The sequence below is a fragment of the Camelus dromedarius genome, chromosome 18 (assembly GCF_036321535.1).
Source record: "Camelus dromedarius isolate mCamDro1 chromosome 18, mCamDro1.pat, whole genome shotgun sequence".
In the NCBI taxonomy this organism is placed as follows: Eukaryota; Metazoa; Chordata; class Mammalia; order Artiodactyla; family Camelidae; genus Camelus; species Camelus dromedarius.
In genome coordinates, this window is record NC_087453.1 from 20021168 (window position 1) to 20034416 (window position 13249).

Genomic DNA, 13249 nt, shown 5'->3' on the forward strand with positions numbered 1-13249 from the left:
AAACAGAACATTATTATTTTTATTATTTTAATGTTTTTAAGCAGAACTTTTTTTTTTATTTCAGATAAGCAGTTTGCCCTAAAATACTAATTCTATTCATGTATTACTTTTGTATTTCTTCCCAACCTACGAAAAAATGAGACTTGCCCACACCAGCCACCCAATTCCCATCAGTAGACCACCCCACTGTCAGCATCAGTAGTCTCAGAACTCTGAGGTCAATTTAAAAGTGCACTGACAAACTTAGTCAATACATATCAGAATGTCTATGGTGTCTCAGATATTGCTCTAAACTGTGGATAGAACAATTAGAGGCAAGTCCTTGTGATGAAAAATAGCCTAATGTGACAGAATATGACTTGGTACTAAAGAAATCTAAAGAAGTACTTTTAAGCAACCATCTAAATGACAAGGAGCCAGCCATGTGAAGATGGAAGGTAGAAAGAAGGGAAATGCCAGACAGAGGTACAAAAGCTTGGTATACCTGAGGAAAGGCACAGCAAAGAAGGGAAAATGGTAAATGAGGTGAGATCAAATTTAGCTTTGTTAAGCCAAGATAAGGAATTTGGACTTCATTCTAAGCATACTGAAAAGCCACTTAAGGAAGAGAGATACAGATTATTTTTACCATCTCATGTATCTCATTATCTTAGCAAGACCTTCTTACATCCTTAGCCTTCACCCTTGAGGCAGTCACCTTTGCCATAAAACAACCTTGTCCAAGCCCCGTGTGGAAGGTGCAGTAAGTAGACTTGAATCTAGTAGAGCACCCCATGGTTGCCACAGGTGACAACTCATTGCTTCCCTATGAATGAGATGATCACAACCAAGGAAATATTCTACCACCTGGATATCTACTCCAGCAGCAAAGTTCAGAGAATGCCAGTACCCTTCAAGACTAAGGGGCCTTTGTGAGTTGCTAGGTAAGTTTATATAGCAGCTACCAAAGAAACTCAATATACAGTCCAACGCATAGATAGTCTAGGCACCCAGCTGGCACAGTCCCAGGTGGCGGTCCTGAATCTCTCAACTTCATGTACATCAAATACTTCTGTCCACTAGTGCTTGAGAGACTACTAGAGCCATCTAATTAAGAGATGACAATGATTTAGACTAGGGTGGTGAACATGGATATGGGGAGGGAAAAAGACAACCAACAGGATTAGACTGCATGGATGAATCAGTTGGGGAAAAGCAGCAGAAAGGATAACTCCCAGGTTTCTGGAGTGAATAACTGAATGGAAGGTGGTATCATTTAATAAAATGGAAAAGATCTAGGAAATAACAAGTTTGAGGAGGGCAGCAAAGGCAGGAAATCAAGTGTATTATAATAAATGTATAAAATTTGAGATATTTGTGAGAAGTCTTAAGTGGAAGCACTAAGTAAGATGTCTTTTTCAGAAAAGAAAACATTCAAGTGGGGACCAGAGCTATCTCTTGATTAGTATGCACCATAAAGCCCTAGCGCTTAACACAAAGCCTAATTTAATCACAAGACTATCACAGAAAAATAGACAATTCCTATTTTTAACACATTTCTGGTCTGAGAAAAGGTGAAATAGCCCACACAATTATGCATAAGCTCATTTTATCTCAGGGGCTCTTATGGTCCTCTAAAATTGATTAAACCTAGAACCAAGAACAATGCAGATCTGACAGGAAGGAAATGATCTGCCCTCAGTGGCTCTTTTTGGGATGCAAACTTTTGAAAGCTAGTTTGTCACATAATCCCACCCAACCACATGAGAGCCATTTTAGGAAACTTTAAATGGGGAAATAAAAGGAGTAAGGGAAACTAACACGAATTGTTAGTGTTTACTGAGTCTGGCACTTAAATACAGTCATTTCAATACTCAAGATTATTCTGTGACACAGGTATTATCATCTTAATTTTACACATGAAAAAACAAGCTCAACAGAATTTAAAAGTCTGTCCAAAGGTCACTGCAAAGCCTGGGCAAGAGAAATTACTTAAGGGTTCAAATCTCAAAGTTCAGAGGGGGAGGGTATAGCTCAGTGGTAGAGCACACACCTAGCATGCCTGATGTTCTAGGTTCAATCCCCAGTACCTCCTTTAAAGAAAGAAAGAAAGAAACAAACAAACAAACTTATTCCCCCCCCAAAAAAACCCAAAATAATTAAAAACCTCAAAGTTCAGATCACATAAAACTTTCATTATAGTCTCAATACTATAAAATATATCAATGTACTGCTTCCTAAAACCTAAATCCCCACAGTAAATTAAAAGATTAAAAGAACTACCACATGATCCAGCAATACCCCTCCTGGGGATACATCCAGAGGAAACTCTAACTCGAAAAGACACACGCATCCCAATGTTCAGAGCAGCACTATTTACAATAACCAAGATATGGAAGCAATCTAAATGTCCAGTGACAGATGAATGAATAAAGAAGATGTGGTGTATAAATACAGTGGAATATTACTCAGCCATAAAAAGAATGAAATGCCATATGCAGCAACATGGATGGACCTAGAGCTTATCACACTAAATGAGACAGAGAAAGACAAGTATCATAGAATATCACTTTTATGTGGAATCTAAAAAAAAAAAATGATACAAATGAACTCAGTTACAAAAGAGAAAAAGACTCACAGACACAGAAAATAAACTTAGTAAAGAGGAAAGGTGAGAAGGGATAAATTTGAAATTTGGGATTAACAGATACATACTACTATATATAAAAACAGATAAACAAGGACCTACTATGTAGTACAGGGAACTATAATATCCTGTAATAGTCTATAATTGAAAAGAAACTGAAAAAGAATACATATTTATATATGTATGTATATACATATGTATAACTGAATCACTTTGCTGTATACCTGAAATACTGTAAATCAATCATACTTGAATTTTTTTTAAAAGAGTAAAAAAAGTAAAAATGACAAACTGGAAGAAAAGGAATTAGAAAAATGTCATTATTATCTGTCACCTGGGCTACTTCAAGAAGCCTAGGCTACTCTCCAAGAAGCCTGTAATTGTCTGTTTTTATTTTAACTTCTCCAATCCAACCTCTCACAGCTTCTAGAAATTATCTTCCTAGAACAGATACCATCATGTCAATACTTTTCAATGATTCTCTAATGCCTGCAAAATGAAGTTTAAACCCTCCTGGGGCATTTTACATTGTTTACTATATACCTTCACAGACTCTTCCTAGATCAAATCCCACCAGGCCCCTGGTATTCTAAACACCCGTAGCTGTTTGCTGTCCTTCACAAGGGACATGTAATTTCAGGCCTCATATGTACTACCCCCTCCACCATACTGATCCTTCTTCCTTGTCACCCAATAAAATCCTACTTCTTGAGAGACAAATGTCCCCTTCTCTTTGATTGAGTACTTCTTTAAACATAAGAAGTTAAATTGTTCTTGCCTCTCTGCTTCCACAGCATTTTCATATTTATGTATGTTTCCTACAGCTTTTTATTCTGTCTTAGTAAGTTTGTTAGTTTTTACCTGTTTAACTCACCCTGTAATTCCCTTCATGGCAAGGTTATAACCTGTCTTTGTAACTTGCTATTGCACTCAGTGATTTAAACCTGAGAGACATTTAATACTTTTGTTGAACCAAATGATCAGTCATGGTAGAAAACAAGTTGTCCAGCTTTATAGTTACTTACACACATACACATACAATCTACTGCATATCTATCTGATCCTTCTGTTCTTAAAGTAAATGCTTTGATCTGATTTCAATTCTTCATCCTACCTGTCCAACACAAAAAAAAACTTTGATAATTTAAAAATTAAGTAAAAGTGAATCTTTAGCTTATCCAACTTATTTTGAGAACCAGGAAGCTATAGTGAACAAGGGAAAACAAATAAGGGTGCTGAGACCAGTAAATTAGCAGAACAATGAACTGAAAAGAGATAAAACTAGTGAGGCAAGGGCTACCTCTGTGGTCACAAGTCTTGAGAGGCCATGTGAAGCCCCTGTGGCAGAACTATGTCTTCACTGGGCAGAACCGGATATAAACTCTTGACTTTAAACTTTAAGTATGAAGAACCCTTCTGGTCTCTGAGCATTGGAAGCTAAATATATGGTGTTCTAGTAAATTTGGGGAAATGCAGTAATATTTAATTCTAATTAGTAATAACTAAAATAAGATGGTTTCTCTTCCTCAAATGATGAGTTTTAAATAAAGACTGAGACTAATAAATTTCCAGGAAATACCAAAGTATTTATTTTGCCCACAGAAGTATAATGCTAGCATACAGCAGGCATCAAAACACAGATAAATTCAGTATAATAGCTTAAGTTATGTATAGAACATAATTAAACAGGAAATGGCTAAAGACAGGGAAGGATGTAAGAAAACAGACTTATGTCCAAGGTAAAGGACCCAGGCCGTGGAATTAGAGATAAAGAATAGATGATCCAGGAAATGCAAGATTAAAAATCAACACAATTTGATAATGGATGGAGATGTAAAAGGCAAGGACAAAGAGGCAAAGAAAATTTTAAATATGTGATCCACCAATTAGCTTCTTGATAACAGTGTTAACACCTGCATTCTAGTCATAAATTAAATTTTTACTGTTAAACACTAATGATCTTTCACAAAACAGTATCATTCTTGCCATTCATTCTGGCCCCTTTTACATTTTAAGAAGATCAGAATGATAATGTTAAGAAAGAAGACAATGTAAAATAAGCAACCAACCTTATAAAAGATTTAAGCTTAGACTGCTATTAAGATATTAAATTAGATATGAGAAATCCTAGAGGGAGAAAGAAATAAGGAATTAGAAGAATAATTACTGTGCACTTATATACTGTTTTGAAGTTTTTCAACTCATACACTGTTCTTTCAACAACCACGTGACAAAGGTGTTAATATCCTCAGTTTACAGATAAGGAAACTGAGGATCAAAGATATTAGTGACATGCACAAGGTTACACAACTATTAATGATCAGGACTAACGATCAGGAACCAGGACTAAAATTCAACAACATTAACTACCCTAAGATTGGAGTCACTAGTCTGTATAGATTTGTTGATTAAAACTGAGGGTGGAGGGCTAGATGACCACAAGAGCTTAGCTGTAAAAGCTTTAATGGCACACTTGTCAAAACATTTGAGTTAAATATTTATGATTTTGTGCTAAGATTTTTGCATTTATTTGTTAAATTATAGAGGAAAGCTACTGTCCAACACAAGGATCAATACAGACATATTCAATACCCAATAAAAGCGTTAAGAGATCGTTTAAATGCCAACAGAGGTTCTCAAAGGGGCTGCCTCAATCAATTACCTTGATCTATGAAAGAACGGCACAAAAGACAATCTTTCTAATCCAATTCAAACTGAAATAGCGAAATGGCTATTCAGGTTACTTCCATAAATTAGTTAGAATCAAATTACAGAAAGTGTTACTAATGCACTGGGGCTGTACTTTTTTTTTTTTAAGCTTAAGGTGTATAGCATTACAATTTGACTTACATATATCATGAAATGATTACCATAGTCAAGTTAAGTGAACATTCATCATCTATCTCATATAGATAAAAAATTAATTAGAAAAAAAATTTTTTCCTCATGATAAGAACTCTTAGGTATACTTTATTTATGTAAATGCTGAAAAGGAAAAGTGAGGCTGCCTTTCCTTTCATGTCCCTATAAAGAATTAAGTGAAATTAAAACATACCCAAGTTCTCTGAACAATTCACTTATCAATAACACTATGAATTAATTTTTTAAAACTCTGTTTTTCTACAACTTATAATAGCTGCCATTTCTCTGAAGGAGATTTTCTACTTGCTCTCAACTTCGTAAGGGAAAACAATCAGCAAATATATACTATAAACAAATAATGTATGTATGCATGTATACATAGTTAAAAAAATATCAATTTGAGCAGAAACATAGAATAGGATTTTAAGTTTTGACACTAAATTCTATCAGTTTTTTACATCAATTTTCTAAAACATAAATCCAACTCATTGCTCTCTGTTAAAAACTCTTACTACTTTCCATCTCCCTTGGGAAAAAAAAATTTTTTTTAATTTGTATCCCTGACACACCTGAAGGAGATGACCCACTGCCATTAATTCTCATAGCTCCTGGATCTGCAGCAGTGGCTTTTAGGAACATCAAGGAAAGCCTTGTACATTTCCTTCCTTTAAGCCTCTTGCTCTTTGATATTTGCTCCTGATTCTTTTCTACCTTTCTACTGTTAAGTAGTAGCAATGCTTCAAATACCACCTCCTTTCACAGCAACTCTATTCAAATGCTGATCTCTCTTTCCAGACCAGTCATTATTTCTTCTCACCATTACCATATACCCTGGCATTTATACTTTACACTTGTATATTTATGCCGTCCTTGATTCTAGAAGATGTTGAAGCACCTTACAAAAAAAACAAATATTATAGCTGACCCATTAACACAGAATAAAAAAAAATGTCAATTAAGGAGATTTGCACAAAATAAATTAGTTCTGAGGTTTCTGGCATCAAAAGCAAAGAAGTAAATAATAAATTATGGGGGGAGAGTATAGCTCAGTGGTAGAGCACATGTTTAGCATGCACAAAGTCCTGGGTTCAATCCCCAGTACCTCTTTTAAAAACAAATAAATCTAATTACCACCCCCAAAAAAATTTTTTAAAAAAACAATAAATTATGAAGGATACTTGATCCTATTCAATGTGGCACTTTACTAATTTATTATCTGATGCTCTCCATTTGTCTCATATTTAACGATATATTTGTTAAATATATAACTTTTATCCATAATTCATGGTGTTTCTTTTTATTCAAATGGTTTTGCCCTATCGTTATACATTCTCAGAATTTTTAGACCCAAGATTAAAAGCTCTAAAATGGCTAAGAATGTTTTCTTGGGGTGTACTCAGGCATTTGTTAAATGTTTTTCTTACTGTGATAACAATGATAACAAATAAGACAGTCAGTTTATGCAGAGAAAAAGTCTAAAAGAATATAAACCTAAATCTACATCTAAAACAATGTAACAGTATTTATCTCTGAGGACTGAGATGATAAATAAGCACTTCTCATTTTATTTTACTGAGTTTTTAAAAATAAAATCATGTATAGTACTTATGTAAGCTGAGAAGTTTAAAGAATTAAAGAAGTTTAAAAGATTGTTCCAATCAAAGGTTTCAACATTAAGCTGCACCAAAAAACACAAGTCTTAAGAAGCGTGGCCCAGTGTAAATAAGCTTACCCCAGGGTACCGTGAGGACGGGGAAGGGAGAAACAATTAGAACCTGGCTTTAGCCAAGAAATATTAATCTTTTGTTGAGAATCAGACATGGCTAAGGAAAGAGATTAGAGTTAGTGAAAGAATTCCCCAAAATAAACTCTAGGACGCTGTCATCCTAAGAAGCTGTTTCCTTTGTATAATGCAATCACCTTTAGATTCTTGAGGAAAATAATAAGATACAGTTTGTAGCCTAATATTAAAAATCCAGAGTCAGATTTAAGTCAGGTATAGCAGAAACAAAAATACTATACAGAGGGTAACTGCTCTATAGACAATAAATGCCATTAAATTAAAATGAGAGAGACTGAAGTTTCACTGTGTGATAGACACATAAACATGTCTGAAGAAAAATTCAGTGCCTCACCTTGGCTAGAGCAAATAGCTCCTATATAAAGCCTAGAGAGACCATAAGGAGAAAGACTGTAAAAAGTCTTAGCCTAGTTTAAAGAAATTCTACACCATAATCAAGGAGACACACTGAAGGTTTCTGAGCAGGTGGCATATTAAGAACATTAATCTGAAAGTGATATACTTGGTTAGCATAGTTAGAGAAAGAAACAAAGACAGAGATATTAGTTTAGGTAAGTAACAACAGTAACCCCCAAAATTTAAAACAGACATTTCTCCAAAAAAAGATACATAAATGGATACTAAGCACAAGAAAAGATGCTTAACATCACTAACCATAAGAGAAATGCAAATCAAACCCATGAGATACCACTTCACATCCATTAGGATGTCTCTAATCAAAAAGAAAAGCACTGCAAAGATGTGGAGAAACTGTAACCCTTACACATGGCTGATGGTAATATAAAATGGTGCGGATGCTTTTAAAAATAATTTGGAATTCTTCACAATGTTAAATGTGGATATTATATGACCCAGTGATTCTACTCCTAGGTATATACACAAGAAAACTGAAAACATACACCTTCACAAAAGCTTGTATACAAATGTTCACAGCACTATTCCTAATAGCCAAAAAAGTGGAAGCAACCTGAACATCCATCAACAGATAAATGGATAAAGTTACGTCCAGACATGGCATATTATTTGGCAATAAAAAGAAGTTATATACTAACACATGCTAAAACATAGATGAATGTTGAGAACAATATTATGATAAGAGAAAAAAGTCAAAGACAAAAGGCCACTCATTTTATGATTCTATTTATATGAGACATCCAGAATAGGCAAAGCTACAGAGACAGAAAGTAAATTAATGGTTAGCTAAGGCTGAGGGTGTTTGGGGAACATGGAGCAGGGCTTTCTTTCTGGAGTGGTAAAAATGTTCTAAAATTGACTGTGGTGATGGTTGCACAACTCTGAGAATATACTAACAACCACTGACCTCTAAAAGGGTAAACTGTATGGTATGTGAATTACCTCTCAACAAAGCTGTTAATAAAATCCAAAACAAAACAAAATACAATAGCAATTGTCCAAGCATGTTTAATGAAAAAAAAAACAAACCCCAAATCCTGTATAATATATGCAAGAATATTTTGAAATAAAAAGTGTAATTTTTACATACCTAAACATTATGTTCATTCATTCAGCAAATATTAATTCAGCACCTGATATGTAACAGCCACTAAAGACTTTCTTAGGATTTTTTTTTTTAATATTAGGGGGTAAAAAAAGTAAAGCAATAATCTTTTTAAGACTTACCAGTAATCTGAAGTTGTGATTTCATGGTCAGGCTACCCATTGAACCAAGCTGTGATCCACTGTCAGACATACCACAAACAGTACGGCAAACCTGAAAATGGCAAAGAAGGCACTATAAACGTCAAAAATTCCTACTTAAAAAATATATAAATAGTGCTAACTAGGCCATTTCCATGTTCCACTGAAGGCCATATAATAACCAGTGGCCTTCACATTGCTAAATTCAATTTTCAATTCTAGTATTCCTCCTGCCTACCCTGTCAGCAAAATCTGACATGGCTGATCATTCCTTTTTCCATGGTTTACTTTCTTCCTTTGAGTTCCCAAGACATTCTCTAGGTTTCTGTCCTACCTACCTAATGTTCCTTCTCAGTCTCCTTTGATGATTCCTTCTGTTCTCTCCATTCTCTTAATATTGCAGTGTCCTAAGGGCTCAGTTCTCAGTTCCCTCCTCTCTCATCTCTCCATATTCATTTTCTCAAGGATATCATCCAGTGTTATTACGACTTTAAGTATCATCTATATACCAACAAGTCCCAACTTTATATATTTCTATCTCCGACTTCACTCCTGAAGTAAACAACTTCACTTGTGTATCTAAAAGACATTCCAAACTGAACACATCCGAAACTGAACTCCTAGATGAATATAAAGACATCCAATGTTCGTTGATTAGAAGACTTAACATCGTTGAGATGGCAGTAGTCCCCAAAATGATCTACAGATTAAACACATTCACTATTAAAATCCCAACTGTCTATTCTATAGACATTCACAAGTCAATACATGGAAATACAAAGGACCAGGAATAGTCAAAACAATCTTGAAAAAAATAAAATAAAATTGGAGGACTCACACTTCTCAATTTCAAAACTTACTGCAAAGCTACAGTAATCAAGACAGTATAGTATTGGCATAAGCATAGATATATAGATTAATGAAATAGAACTGAGCCCAGAAATAAATCCAAATATCTATGGCCAACTGATTTTTGACAGGCGTACTAAGACAAACATTTCAACAAATAGATATTCATGTGCAAGAGATCCCTACCTCATAACCATGGATAAAAGTTAAATCACAGTAGATCACACACCTAAATGTAAGAGCTAAAACTATAAATCTCTTAGAAGAAAACAGGTATAATTCTATGTGACCCTGCACATTAGATAGTTCCTTAGATATCACACTAAAAGCAACAAAAGGAAAAAAATGATAAATTGGATATAAAAATCAAAAATTTAAACTTTCGTTTTCCAAAAACACCATCAAGAGAGAAGCCAACCCACAAAATGGAAGAAAAATTTTGTAAATCATGTATCTGATAAAAGTATCTAGAATAAAGAACTGTTACAACTCAGCACAAAAAGACAAATAACTGAAAAACTGCAAAAGAACTGAACAGGCATTTCTCCAAATAAGATAATTGCAAATCGCCAATAAGTACATGAAAAGATGCTAAACATCATTAGCCATCAGAGACGTGCAAATCAAAACCATAAGGAAATAATACTTTACACCTACTAGGATGGCAATAATCAAAATAACAGATAACAAATGTTGACAAGGATGAAACTAGAACGCTCACACAGTGCTGGTAAAAAATGTAAAATGGTGCAGCTGCAGCAGAATATAGTTTTATGGTTCCTCAGGAAGTTAAACACTGAATTACCATATGATCTAGCAATTATACCCCTAGGTATATAACCAAGGGAAATGAAAACATGTCCACACAAAAACTTGAACATGAATGTTCACAGTAGCATTATTCATAACAGCCAAATATAGAAACACAAATGTCCATCAACTAATGAGCAGATAAATAAAATGTGGTATAGTCATACAATGGAATATTATTCAGCAATGAAAAAACACTAGTAAATGCTATATCATGGATAAATCTTGAAGTATTATGCTAAGTGAAAGAAGCCAGTCACAAAGGACCATATACTGTATGATTTCACTTACATGAAATGTCCAGAGTAGACAAATCTATAGAGATGGTAAGTCAATCACTGGTGGGCTAGGGTTAGGGCTGAGTGGATGGGGTATTGAGTGACAGCTAAGGGGCACAAGGATTCTTTTGTAGGTAATGATGTTTAAAATTGATTGTGGTGATGGATGCACAACTCTGAATATACTAAAAGCTACTGAACTGTATGTTTTAAATGGGTATACTGTATGGTATGTGAAATACATCTCAATAAAACTGTTTAAAACAAAAAAATTAGGGAAAAAAATTTTCTAGACTAAATAATTTTAATACCAATGGACTATCACTAGAAGAATTTCTACAGAATGTACTTGAGGAATAAGGAGAATGATCCTCAAAGGAAGTTCTGCAACTAAAGACACAAAAGTGACTAAGAAAGGGGTAACATTAGGTAAATCTAAAATACACATAATGATGTCTAATTTGGGGATTTAAAAATAAAAATAAAATACTGAATAACAGCATTAAAGTCAGGAATGAAGGTAACTGGAGTTAACTGTTCCAAGATCCTTGTAGTGGGCAAGGCAAAGATATTGATTAATTTTTGTGAAGTTAATATGCAAGATTTCAAAAGAATGCAAAAAGTAAAACCAAAAAAGAAAATAAAGTATGTGGGGAATGAATTTTCACAAAAAGATGATAGAGTACACAAGTGTATCTGAATTCCCTTTCAAATTCTCCCTAAACTCTGGTGAAGGAATTTTAAAAATTAAAAAAGCAGTAATAATGAAGGTCAGGAAAAACAGAAGTAGAGATAACAACCAAGTAACTTGCTCCAAACAGATGGACCAATGCTAACTATAGCACACTCAAGAAAGTGGACTCCTATCCTGTTGGTAATTGGGAAAAGCCAAGAACCAAGATGGTTTACTTATAGCAGCCTCAAGAGAATGTACCAAGTGATTAATCACTGGAAGTAGGAAGTAAAGTTGGGACACAGAAGCAGAATTGGCTGAAAGCTTCTTACCAAGCATTCTGATTGCTAAATTCCCTATTTGACAACACAAGGCTTGGGTTTTTCCCCCTCTATAGAGGGGAAAATAGAGTATGCCTGGAATGGGAAATGCCAGGCACAGGTGAAGGCTGAAGAACAGTAACAAGAACAGGAAAATTAAAGGAATATATGCAAACTGAATGACAAAATTCCCATCCTCTTTTCCCACTAGGCTCCCAACCCACTGTAGACAAGACTTAACCAACCAGGCAGGAGACTGGGTAACTTCATAAGAAGACTTGTCCCAACAGTACACCTGACAGCACTATAGTCCTCTCCTCCCTACATGCACACTCAGAGCTCCCAGTCTGATTTTAAGTCTCCCACCCTTAAACATGAAAAAGTTGTGAAAAGCTTCTATCATGAAAAGCAAAAGAAACTTTATAAAATACATCAACATTCCTGAGAGAGACAAAAAGATACTACCTACATTCATCAGACAAAAACAGGATGCCATTAAAAAAGTACATTTAGGGAAAAGTTAACTAGCATGAAAGCTCTTCCCAACAGGAACAGCCTAAACTATGGAGATGGGCTACAACAATCTGGTCAGCTCTTGAGTAGCCTAAAATTGCAAGCTCTGTACATAGATTTCATTTTATCAGAGCATTGGAATTGGGATCAACTAATACCTGTACTACCAGGCTGACAAATTAACTTGATTGCCAGGGCTATGCTATAATTTTAAACAATTGTGCAGCTTTAAACTACATTTTGGTCCTTATGAGGACTGACTAGCAACATGTCCTGTTTTTCCTATGAGACCAGACTACACAGTTGAGTTTTCCATTCTTTCTTTACATAAATATCTTTACCTTAAACCTCCATTATCTAAGAAAACTTATAATTTGGGAGAGGCTAATTAACAGAATTTCCAAATACATTATGGGTAGAATATGAATGACTCATGCGGTCAATGTCATCTAATTTACAATGACCAACATATAGTACTAAGTAAGCACCATCACATGCACTTTAGTTCTTAGATCACAGAATGTCTTAAATTTGATACCCTGCAAAGTTCTTTTGCAAAGGGCCAGAGAGTATATATTTTAGACCTTGTGGGCCATATGATCTTTCTCACAACTGCACAACTGTCATTGCAGTGTGACAGCAGTCACAGAAAATACATAAAATGAATTAATGAGACTGTGTTCCAATAAAACTTTACTTATAAAAACAGGCAGAGAGCCAGATTCCTCCCATGGGCTGTAGTTTACTAACACCTGCAACCATCAAATTTAAAAAAACTTGATAACACCCTATATACATTACCATTATGGCTAAACACTGAGAAATATGAAGAGGCAAAAAATTTCTTGAGATATTAGA

General features: G+C 34.6%; 1 protein-coding gene across 5 annotated transcripts in view; it reads right to left on the reverse strand.

The window, feature by feature from the left end:
• The window catches only part of ITCH (itchy E3 ubiquitin protein ligase), a 93590-nt gene that overhangs the window by 60842 nt on the left and 19499 nt on the right, over nucleotides 1-13249 (reverse strand). For all 5 annotated transcript variants that reach the window (XM_010975143.3, XM_010975141.3, XM_010975144.3 and 2 more), the window contains one exon: nucleotides 8931-9021. In XM_010975143.3, coding sequence (XP_010973445.1) covers nucleotides 8931-9000 — 70 coding nt within the window. In that variant the 5' untranslated portion in view covers nucleotides 9001-9021. Of the gene's footprint in view, nucleotides 1-8930; nucleotides 9022-13249 lie in introns of those variants that run through there.